This window comes from Leiobunum rupestre, chromosome 4 (assembly GCF_980474605.1).
Source record: "Leiobunum rupestre chromosome 4, qqLeiRupe1.1.hap1, whole genome shotgun sequence".
NCBI classification, from domain to species: domain Eukaryota; kingdom Metazoa; phylum Arthropoda; class Arachnida; order Opiliones; family Sclerosomatidae; genus Leiobunum; species Leiobunum rupestre.
Genome location: NC_143387.1, coordinates 5,467,503 through 5,479,099, shown reverse-complemented (window position 1 = coordinate 5,479,099; position 11,597 = coordinate 5,467,503). Strand labels below are relative to the sequence as shown.

At 35.8% G+C, this 11,597-nt stretch overlaps 1 protein-coding gene and 1 long non-coding RNA gene across 5 annotated transcripts; one reads left to right on the top strand and one right to left on the bottom strand.

Annotated features, from left to right (window-relative positions):
• Positions 1-525: 525 nt before the first annotated feature.
• LOC149945935 (uncharacterized) lies at positions 526-2,371 on the bottom strand. Of its 4 annotated transcripts, XR_016480374.1 has the most exons (9): positions 1,938-2,041; positions 1,785-1,872; positions 1,556-1,708; positions 1,451-1,474; positions 1,321-1,383; positions 1,133-1,243; positions 957-1,073; positions 810-896; positions 526-752 (listed from the first exon to the last, which is right to left on the bottom strand). It is a non-coding gene; the product is annotated as an uncharacterized LOC149945935 (long non-coding RNA). The 4 variants fall into 4 exon arrangements; XR_016480372.1 differs by having other exon boundaries at positions 1,451-1,708; positions 1,938-2,042; XR_016480373.1 differs by having other exon boundaries at positions 1,133-1,240; positions 1,451-1,708; positions 1,938-2,042.
• A 1,648-nt stretch (positions 2,372-4,019) lies between these two features.
• Positions 4,020-7,463, top strand: Arpc5 (Actin-related protein 2/3 complex, subunit 5). Its single transcript, XM_090171761.1, has 4 exons — positions 4,020-4,328; positions 6,097-6,168; positions 6,699-6,875; positions 7,337-7,463. The coding sequence occupies exons 1-4, from the start codon at positions 4,182-4,184 to the stop codon at positions 7,397-7,399; spliced, it is 459 nt and encodes a 152-aa protein (XP_090027887.1). The 5' UTR covers positions 4,020-4,181; the 3' UTR covers positions 7,400-7,463.
• The last annotated feature ends 4,134 nt before the right edge of the window (positions 7,464-11,597 follow it).

Here is an 11,597-nt window from a genome sequence, read left to right as displayed (position 1 = left end):
ACTTGTAAAAATTGTTTAATTTTCGAAAATAAAGTTAGTTTTTGGTAAAATACAACGCGAAATAAAATATTTTACGTAAATTTAAACTTCAAACAATTGAAAATGGTACAAACTTGTGTGGCTTCCAATCGTCAAAGTCGGTCACCAAAGGAAAAAATACCATTTCACAAGTATTTCTTGTTTTTATCATAACAATTTCAGGTCTTTGTTTAAAACCTTGTATTGTCCATTTTTCACAATAAAGATTACCTCAATCTAACTTAAACTTGTGCTCAAAATATCTTAAGGCAATAAATCGATTGAACTTAATACCCGGAAAGTATCACTTTGTTTGTGGAAAACACTTTAAAGAATCAGATTATCATATTGGCAAAAACGCGAAAGATCTCACGCGGAAAATTCTTAAGGAAGACTCAATTCCTTTGGTTTTTGCGAGCGGAAAAAGTGATCTAACATTCACCTTAAAAATTTATAAAGGAAATTGAACAACATTTGATGTAAATATTTAGAAATTCGAATGGGCATATATTGCCATCCTTCAGAGGTATCAAGAATATGAAGGATTAACGTTGGTTAACAAATTATCAAAATTTCATATACAGTTTAAAACTCAAAAAATGAAAGTCAACTTGGCCGCACAAACAGTTAGCAGTTCTGTGGCAAAAAGCATAGAATTTTTGAAAGAGGCTGGTGATCCAGTGTTTCAAGGAAGCGGGCCAACATCTAAATTTATATCAAAAATTGATCGGTATCTACAAAAAAACAATTTTTAAGCAACTTTTCTCCACAATTTTGACACCGTATCTTACCTCACTGTCCCTTGCAGTTTGTTTGAGGTATTGAACTCTCGAAATCCATGGGCTAAAGGTTACAAGGCACCAATTCGGCTTTCCAACCTTGAAATAACCAAATGTTACATAATGAAGACTAAAGAACTTCTATTCAATTTAACAGACCTGGAAGGCAACTTGATTTTTTAAAGCCAAAGAAAGACAGCCATTATTGGTTTTGGTGTCACAATTCACAGTGTTTTGGACATTGGAGAGAAGTACATTGTTCCCCCTGATGGACCACTGAAGTATATTTTTTAAAATACCAGATTTTGCAAACAATTGTTTATTTTTTAAGGTACCTTTTAACTTAAAAACTTTCGCAGGACCATTTAGAGTTATATTTTAAGTTTTTAACACAATTCGTCAGCGAGGAGGTTGGAACAACAATCCTACTTGTAGAAACTTCACTGCTGCATACAAAAACACGTTGGTTACTAAAATTGAAAATCAAAAAAGTGGCCACGTAATTGCTTTGGACAACACTCACGTTCCAAATTTGTGCATGGTGCCAGTTCCAACCAACGAACTTAGAGTTATTAAAGAAGAATCTCTAGAGGAAGAAATGGATGACTTTATTATGTTTCTTACTGATGAAACATCAACATCCAACATCTTACGAGAAAACATAATCCGTTATATGGCTGGTTTTGTTGTAAAGAAATTACAAAAAGAATTAAAATTCGAAACATGTTTACACGCTTTAGACGAAAGGCATTCCTCACTATCAAGTCAAAGCTATGTAAAGGGTGATCCAACCAAACTTCTTCTCCTTTTAAAGGACAATGGTGGATTATGTCATCCGACAGCTAGTGTTCTCAAGATTTGTAGCTTGACCGAGAAGGCAGTGAGATACTTTGGATCAATTCAAACTGTGGCTAAAAACATTGACTTAAAAATAGAATGTTTGGTTCTGCGCCAGTTAGTAACGGACAATATTTTTCCAACTCTTACTGAACACATGTTTGATGACGAACTTGGATCACAACACCACGTTAATGTTTTGATGAAAAAGATTATCAAAATATACGTTAACATAAGGCTGAGGAAAATAAGCAGAGACATAAACAATCAAATGAAGAAAGAAGCTATTCGAAAAAGACTCACCAAGCTAATACTTTTTCAAGGGCAATAAGAGTTCTTTAATCCTTTATCAGTGTGTGTAGAATCCCTTCCACAATTATACCTCCCTTTTACATCCTGTGATTGCAATGTCAATAGCCAAATACTCAGACACTGTTTATTTTTATTCCTATTATCATGTATTTCTGCTATTATTTATATTAATATTGAAACTAATATATTCATAAGTATTACATTAACAGATAAATATCATTAATATTTACTCACATTTCATTATATAATTTGGAAATTTATTGGTACATTCCTCCATACTTCCTTTGTTTACATCTTACAGCTGACTTACTTTTTTTAGTATAGTCAAGGCTATAGCCTAGGTATAGTTAGCCGCGCGTAGACGCCGTAGGCGGCGCCACATAATTTTGTCCATATCACGCATAAGAAAGCGCCATTGCTCAAAACCGGCCTCAATTTCGTAGATCCAGCAGTTTGTCTAGGTATAAGTATAGTTCCTATGTCTATGTTTGGGACTCCAGTATGTAATTTTGGAAGCGGACTTACTGGGGGTTTTTTTTGTGATTTCTCATCGCTTGCTCCATAGCGAACATTTAACTAATTATGGGGAATATCACAAAAAAGCGCGCTAGGTACCCCAAACTCTTTCCACATCAAGTGATATTTTGAGGTAGAAATACCCTCCTTTTCGCGACTGTTTTTACGTCATTTCTAAACGTAGCTTTGCTTTAAGTTGTGTCACTTTCGAATATACGCAGTCGTCGTTAAGGGTATTTGCCCCCCACAGAGGAATTGGAATAGGCGCACCTGCTAGATTAATTTAGTCACACGGAAAAGTCCCAGTATTAGCATATGTAACAGAATTACTCATAAGGATGCCCCTGTATAACATTTCCATTGAAAAAATTTCAATGAGACCTTGTTTCACGCGGAACATACATTAAGCGGACCCAAAAATGCAAAAATGCTTATAATCCTTGCGCTTTTGAAAAGGTTACCATGGAAATGAAATCACGTGATCGCGAGGCACGAGCTAAACTTGACATGGGCAAAGCCAGAAACGCGCGAGGAATTCTCACTAACTTCCGTTTCCCATCAGTAAAGTTGATGACGCGTATTTCGTCACGGAGTTGTAAGTGACGTAATTTACGTCATATCCCGTGAACAAGGTTTCATTAACGAAAATGCTTTTATGGCATACTTATGAGTGATTATGTTACATATGGTATTAGTAAGTCCAAAATTAATCTAATTATTTTTTATTAAAATTACTTTGGCCTTCTTCAGGACCAATATTATTAAAGATTTTAATAAAAACATACTGCAGGTGTTTCTTGGTGTCTAAGGCTTTTGGTCAACACCTTTGGTCAATTAAACAACTTTCGTACAGGGTAGGAAATAATAAATTAAAGTTATGGGACATTTGTCCAGTGACCCCCTCATTTCCAAAAATTTATCGGACATTGTCGAATGACCGCCCCCCTTTAAAAAAAGAGTAAAAACGTTTGAAAAACCAGTTCAATATTTATTTAAAATGAGATCTATACAAAGTTAGATTTGATAAATATATGAACTAATTTTTACAGGCAAGTCTTCTTCCTTTTTCTTTGTACCACTGTGTAATAGATTTTTCTGACTGAAAATCTGTTATGGAAGGACCAATAATAGTCATACATTGACTTAAATGTTCATTAGTTATACTAGCACGTTTATTGGTTTTTATATTATTCATAATACTGAAGCCTCTTTCTGCTTCGGCAGTTGAGGCTCCAACACAGCTTCCCCGGTCCCCGGGATGCCAGGCGGCCATCCCTCTCTTTTTAGCACAGACTCACAGTTGCAGAATAGACTATCAAGTATCAACTTCAGTAACTGAGTAACTCGTTACTTACTCATATTTTTTGTAAAATAATTGTTAATATTTAAAAAAAAAAAAACATTCCCAGTTTATTGAAAAAGTTATCGGACAATTGTCCAATGACCCCTTAAATTTTTGAAAAGTTATCGGACATATGCAAAATTTGTCGGACAATGTCCAGTGTCCTGTGCTTATTTCATGCCCTGCTTTTGTATACTTACTAAGACAGGCAGTACTGTTACAAATGAGGTTTCTGAAATGGTTTCTGCTAAATAAACTAATATCCCCCATATTTTAGGCCTAGGCATAGTTACTCCTCCTATTTGTAATTTATATTTATCGTTCATATTGAAGATATAGCGTTTTATTAAAATAGTTATATATTCTATTATTAAAACATGGCCAAGAATACATCCTCTTCAGCGTTTAGAAAAATAGACATTGACCAGTATTCTGAAGATATCTACAAAGAAGAAGAAGGAAGTGAAGCACAATCTCCACAAGGGGGCCCAGATGACAATGAGATTACTAATTTACTTAACCAATATCCTTTTTCATTGGTTATATTTTTAGTTTTGTTTGAAATTTAATGAATTTTGAGTTAAACATTTTAAACTACCGTTTAATTTTAAATTATTGACACTCCCAATTGGTGCCTAGACTTAGTGCCTGGACATGTACGAGTAACATTTTTTTAAACATTTTATTGTCTTGACGTGATGGGTTTCGACCCTTTGTTAAGCTATTACTGAACTTAAGAACTTGATAGAATTGTTGCGCAACTCTGAAGGCACTTCAGAACTACCTACCTTATTCAAAGATATTGCTTGGAAAGTTTTTAATTAGTTTGAAACAATCTCAATAATTCATTGAAATTTTAATTATTTGAAAGTGCCTATTCTCGAAAACAAGTCTAGGAGCTGCGGTGTTAAATTGTTTTTATTGCATAAGGTGCCACTCCTTACATTTCTTATTACCTTAAAGAGTTCCATCAGTCCCATAAGGGGATGACAGTTGGGAGAGGGAATAGCACGTTTTTTACATAGAATGAGACAAATTTTTGATAATATGAAACTTTACAAAACGTGGTAATTTCGGAAATTTGGATTTCGACATCGGTCGTAAAGGACAGAGTTTTTGTCACCTTTGCCTAGTTGGATTCTATTGGAATTTAATTAAAATTAATATGGAAAGTTGTTCTTGTTCAACTTTTGACCGATCTCTTTCTATTTGTTTTTCATTTATCACATATTTCATTATTACTACTAATTTCATTGCTCAACATTGTTAAAACAGGCTGGTAAACTCGTGGAGGAATACTACGCAGTCATCGTACATTCTTTTAGCGTGACACGCGCCCTCTAGTGGCGGTAATCAAAATCAAGACTGGCTAGGGGGGGCACACGTTTTTCTCCTTACAAGGCTGATGGACCCCAAGTCCCTAATAGTAGAATATTTAGTTCATCTATTCATAGATATAGCCTTTTTCTGGTGAACCATCAAAATTTTGTCATTTATTCTATGTAATAAGCAGTGGTTATGCCAATAATATTTAAATTACTATTCCCCCCCCCCCCCCAAGAATAAATTTCTGTAGAATTTTAAAGAAATGTTACCTCAAACCTTGGATTAATAATAGAAGCTAACGCTTCCTGGATATGACACTTACTCTAAAAAGCGGCTCACAAAGCCAATGGGCGACCCCAGCGCGCGGAGTGGGAATTTTAAGAAGCACAACGGACAAACAAGGAGCACGTGCATACGCGAACAAACACGTTTTGAGAAAGGCTTAGGAAAAGGTAATAGTTTTACGTTTTGAATATTAGCACGGTCAGCGTATCTTGAATCACTTGTACATTTAGTTGTTTTACACCCATTAACAAAAAAAATTGATTGTATAACCAATAAAACCCTAATTTTTGCTTTCATTTCAAAGAACTAAGAGCAAGGGATTTCAAACCCTTGGCTTTTCAAACTACAAATCGTTATTATCGTTTCATTACAATATTGGCTCCTGATTTGCTAAAGGAGCATGCTTTGCGAAAACCAGAAAGGTAACATTTTAAAGGAAGTCGTCCAAACCCTACTTTTTTTCTTCCCCTTCTTTCACTGGCTTATGTGAGCCAAACCAAAATCGTCTACCAAAGGCTAGAGTGTCATATCCAGGAAGCATTAGCTTCTATTATTAATCCAAGCTCAAACCTTGTTGTAATTTAAACTTTTTCGGCATCATTTAAAATTCAAAGGCATAGAAATCAAACTTCCTCTATCTAAGTATATTTTAATTATTTTTCTTAACTTAATTTTATCAAAGGAAAAAACTTTGATGCTCTTGTAACTGTACTCCGAACAGCCCCAGTTGGTTCAAAAAATGTTCAAGTCAGGGTAAGAAAATCGGAAGTGGTTATTCCTAAACCTAGTATAACGAATAGTGATTAAAAGAGGCCCAAGTCTGTATATATATTTGGGACAAATATAAACTAAATATTAATTCAAACCAAACTTTAAACCAACATGTAATTTTCTGACTACTAAAAACCAACTAATTACAAACTTAAAAATGAAAAAGGATTTTCCTACTGACTTAATAACAACTTATTACCCCTTTAACTAGTTTATTGAAATATGCTGACTACTTGAGCCTACTTAAAACCAAGTAAATATCAACTAAAATGTATATACAAACTAAAATCCAACTTATTTTTTGGTAAGAGCTGGGTGAATATCAGTTCTAAAATCTAAAAAATTAGCTCAAGAAATTATAAATGTGTGAAAATCTCATACTTTAGTTTTAGAACTAGTTCAATAAATGGTTCCAATATTAGTACTGGATACACTACCCAATACCAGTAATATTTTAGCTTAAGATGTTGGTTCACTTTTATTAATCCATTAATCGTAAAATTATTTTGTAGGATTCAGCGTTTTTCTTAGTAATCAAAGTGTTGTTGTCCATTAAGACAAGTGAAATGGAAAATGCTGTTAAGGCTTTAGACAGAGACCTCTTAGACGTGCTCATGAAGTACATATATAGGGGTTTTGAATATCCATCAGAAAAGAGCAGTGCCCACCTATTAGCATGGCATGAAAAGGTAACAGACAAATTTCCGCAGCTAGAAGCCCATAAAAGTTGACAAATATTACGCATAGTGCATAAATTGCATAACACCAAATATGTGGAAACTTAGGAGCAACATACACAAGGAGAACGCAGCTAACCTTTAAACATGCTAACGCAGTGTTTTGTACAAATTTATCCTTGTGTGGGGTGTAGTGTTTGTTGAAACTGCCAAGATATTATTCACCATCACCTTATTTTATACATTTTGGAACCCATCTCTTTTCTGGAGATTTCCTTTAGGGATTAGACATTTTTGTAATTCGGAAGAGCCAAATTTCATGGAGTTAAAAATGCTATGAAAGGATAAGCAGTCTCAGTCCCTTAACATTAAAAAAACGAAAATATTTCATGCGGCCAACTCTTATGGTCTTCTGCCTCCAGGTTCTGTTATATTTAATAACTGGCGGGAAAATGAACTTTTTATCATTTCAGGCTTACGCACTTGGAGGAGTTGGAAGCATTGTTAGAGTTTTAACTGATAAGAAAAGAGTTTGACTTTGGTGTTTCTTTTGAATTTAAATTTTTGTAATTCTGTAAAATTAAAAGTTTATAAATTTTATGGTTGTACATTGTTCTGTAATGTTTACCAACATTGAAGTGTAGGTTTCATCATAATCTGATAGAAATAAAATTTAATTTAGGTTTCATTTTAAAATCTTCTTTAATAATGTCACTTTCATTTTATAAACTTACTAAATTCATACACCAGAATCCATTAATATTCCAATTTCATTCATACTTCTTCAATTTTCTGAAGACGTGGTCAGAAAACACTTTAAACCTACTAACTTTTACCAATTTTGGTCATTGTGGGGTCAGCAGCACTGCTAATTGTTGGTGACAATTCTTTTTTTAACTTAATTTAGATTATGGCCAGTCATTCAATCCCACTTATTAACATGAGCCAACATTTTTTCAAAGCACTGTTGGCCAATATGGGTTGCAAACCAATTCTGTGTGAATGGAGAAAACATTTCCACACCCTTGTTGGCCACAGAAACGCTTTATTTATTTAGGAATCACAAGTAAATAACTAAGCTAGTTAACGCACTTAATCTCAGCCACTAGTTTGAAACCATTTGTCAATTCCAATTCATATCTTAATAAGATGGAATACACTTAAAATTACGGTCATAGAAAAGTAGGAGTCCCCCGGCAATGCTTAGATTATTAGAGAATTCAGGCAACAAAACTTAAGGTGAAACAATGTATTTTTATTCATTCGCGAAGTTCCAAAATATAAATAAATTAATCATATAGTCAAATCTTATTTACTTACTAGAAAGTCTATCCATAGTCTTGCTCCAATTCTGAGTCATTCTCTAAGGAACAGTCAAAATTAGTCCTCGTATTTTGAAATTTGTGTTTAATTATAAAGTTTATAAAATGGCAGGAACAACAATGTACCGAAATACAAATGGATCAAATTTTAAAATGTCTACTCTTAAAAAGAAAAAAAAAACATCACAATTTAAATTCACTCAGGATATACATTTATCTTCAATGATTCGAATTATAAACACAACCAAGATTTTGACCTTCAATACAGTTGCGATTTCTACAAGTAAGTCTAAAGGAGAAATGTACAAAAAGTTTCCTAGATTACCTCTTTCTCGTTTACCAACATAATGTAATGAAGCCGAGATGATCAAACCTTAGGGCATTATCTTAATTTAGGGCATAATCTTATATATCTGACTCTTAACATATATATAATACATATTGACCAGAGATAATACAAGCTAATTGCTAAGCCTCAACCATAACTTATGACTGAGTTAACAACTAAGTAACAACACTTGGGTATTTGGTTCTTTACAGATAACCATTTGAATTATCCTTTTCGATTTACATAAGAGCCACAAAGTGGCTAATGCTAGAAACTCAAACTGCAGTATTTTCATCTAAGCAGAGGCTTGATATTTTACGGTTTCCTTAGCAGATGCAGCAGTAGCGCCGCCGCAGTAGGCACAAGTAGGCACGTGCCTACGTTGAAAATATTTGTGCCTATTTCGGGGGCCTCCAAATTTGGGAAAAAAGGCCTCCATTTTTTTAAGAAAATATAATTTTATAGTATTTGTTTTCTGAAATTCTGATATTTTTCGTCGCTTCTCTTAAAAAGTTTGTATTCCAGAATTTATGGACTCAAAATTACAAAACATATCGCAGGTTTTTCGGAAACATATGGCTTTCAATAGACACCGGTTACAACTTAAGATTGTAGCAGAGAGATGTTGGGGGGAAAGGCTGCACTTAAGGTGTAGAATTATTTCGCGAAACCATTTGTTGTTGCCCCCTATTGAGTACTGTTGTTGAAAGAAAATCCGCCAAAAGATCTTTCGACAGAGGCTGGTGGGAATTCAGTATAATTCATTCCTCTTTCTCACTGACTTATCTAGCGCTATATAGCAAAATATTTTTTTTCCTGGGAATTGTTAGTGACCACCAAAATTTTCCAGCATGCTGGTGACGTTTGGCACCTGTTAAGAGGCAAAATGAGGGATAGTGGGAGGGGGGACATGCATCAGATTTATATCCCGGTGTACCGGTAAGATTGAAACCACACCACCGGAGGTCCATCATCAAATGCCCTACGCCAGCGTCCACACGCCCGGACAGGTGACAAAACCAGCATGGGTAGCAGAACCCTACTACTGATGGTCACACCCTCGACGCAAGCCGCTCAACCCAGCCGACACCCTACCTAGAAAGGTAGAGAGCCAAGCCCTTTGGAGAGAGCGCCTAAAGGAGAACGGCGGGCACACAGCAGCCCCCATAACCCGGCACAGCTGGCACCGGATATCCCGGTGGAACTCCAAAAGGCCGGGAGATGGGTCCGCAGTGCCCTCATACGGAGGCCCACAGCAGGCAACGCAATCCGCCGAGACGGCCAGTTTGCCCGGCCCCTCTCCGTTAGCCTGGGCCGAAGCTCAGTTACCAGCCCACACCGGACCGAAGTCAGTGGTGGAGATAGGACCAATTGGACGGAGCTAACATCTCCCAGTGCGCCACCGCCCGTGCTGGGTTACAAGAGCCGGACCCCGACTCCCCGGTAAAGCCACCAGTTATTGCACACTCCAACCCGTCGTGGGCCAGTGGGATGGGGGAAAGATAAACCTGCAATGGTCATGGAGAGCAAAGGTGAATTTCTCAGAATTCTGACAAACGGCCAATAACTGTTCGGGGGGTAGAGGGAGAACGGGTTGTACATATTAGTTTTGGATTGCAACATGGAACGAAAGTGGCTTCCTTGACTCGTTGGACCTCTATCGTAGAATTCTCAAGTCTTCATTTCGATTTTTTCACGAGAAAGGAACAGTTCTCTATTTCAAGTCTCTCAGTCAGTAGTTAGTGTAATTTTTCAAAATGCCTTTTAAAAGGCTACTACTATTTCAAACAGCCTTTTTTAAGGTTATTAGTATTTACTTATTTAACAGCCTTTTTCAAGGCTATTAGTAGATCATACTTTTTTCAACACCCTTTTTCAAACTCAAAGCTATTGACTAATTTTAAAAATTAATTTGCGTTTTTATCGAACACGGGTATTTGAAGTGATTCAAATGAACACCAGAAAGTTTATATCGGGGCCCAAAAACGCCAAAAATTGGAAGAGAGAAGATAACTTAGTTCGTAATCAGAAAGACGCGATGGATCTTTTTCTGCAATCGTCGGTCAAAATAAAGAAGGTCGATTCCGATATCATGAAAGTTCAAAATAGCGTTGAAGTTGTACCAAATGACAGTATGGCTACGGAAATCGATCCAACTGCTGGCGAGATTTTGGAAATACCAATTAATATCGAGCCTAATGTTACAGATTTAGTTGAAATTGAAAACCCCAAAAGCAACTTTGACATTGAAATGGGAGAAATCCCCAACGCCTCGTTTAATTTATCTACATGTATTAGACCGTTCAACATTTTAGATATTATTTTGGATAAAGATTGTTTGCCTGTTCAACCTACGCTCACTTCCTTTCCCAAAACTTTGATTGGTGGTAAAAATCGAGGCTTTAATTCCTTGTGGTACAACAAGTACCCAATGCTTGAGTACTCTGTAGGGAAAGATTAAAGTTTATTGTTTTTGTTGCCGGCATTTTATCAGCGGCAGTAATACAGCTTTTATTGATGGATATATGGATTGGAAAAATGTGGCCAAAAAATTCGAAGAACATTTTACTTCGCCTAAATCGTTCCACCAACAATCCTACAAAAAGCACCTAGACTTTTTCGAATTGAAATCCCGCGGCACAAAAGCGTCTCAGGTTAATGACCACCATAAACTGGATGTTATTCGAAATAGAGAGGTGTTAGCTACTCTCGTGGAAATTGTTTTATTATGCGCTGAAACAAGATCTCGCGCTTCGGGGACATAGGTCAGACGATAAAAATGAAAATAGAGGGAATTTCGTTGAAATTTTAGATCTATTGAAAAGGAAATGTCCTGATTTAAGAACCAAGTGCGAGAGTATGCCAAATATATGCATAGTACCATTCAAAACGAATTAATTAATAATAGTGCTAGTTTAGCTAGGAAAACCATTGTCCAAGAAGTTAATGAATCCGGTGAGTTTTACTCTGTTATTACGGATGACACTCGTGATAATGCAGGTGTAGAGCAATTAAGTGTTTGCATTCAGGATACTAAAAATGAAATAGGCGTCGTAGAGATTTTTAGGGTACACAGATTTGCAT

Bases quoted from the DNA above. Each gene is read 5' to 3' on its own strand.
- Arpc5 (XM_090171761.1), top strand. From the start codon at position 4,182: ATGGCCAAGAATACATCCTCTTCAGCGTTTAGAAAAATAGACATTGAC. The intron at 4,329-6,096 runs TATCCTTTTTCA...AATTTTATCAAA, and splicing joins TTACTAATTTACTTAACCAA to GGAAAAAACTTTGATGCTCT. The intron at 6,876-7,336 runs GTAACAGACAAA...TTATCATTTCAG, and splicing joins TATTAGCATGGCATGAAAAG to GCTTACGCACTTGGAGGAGT.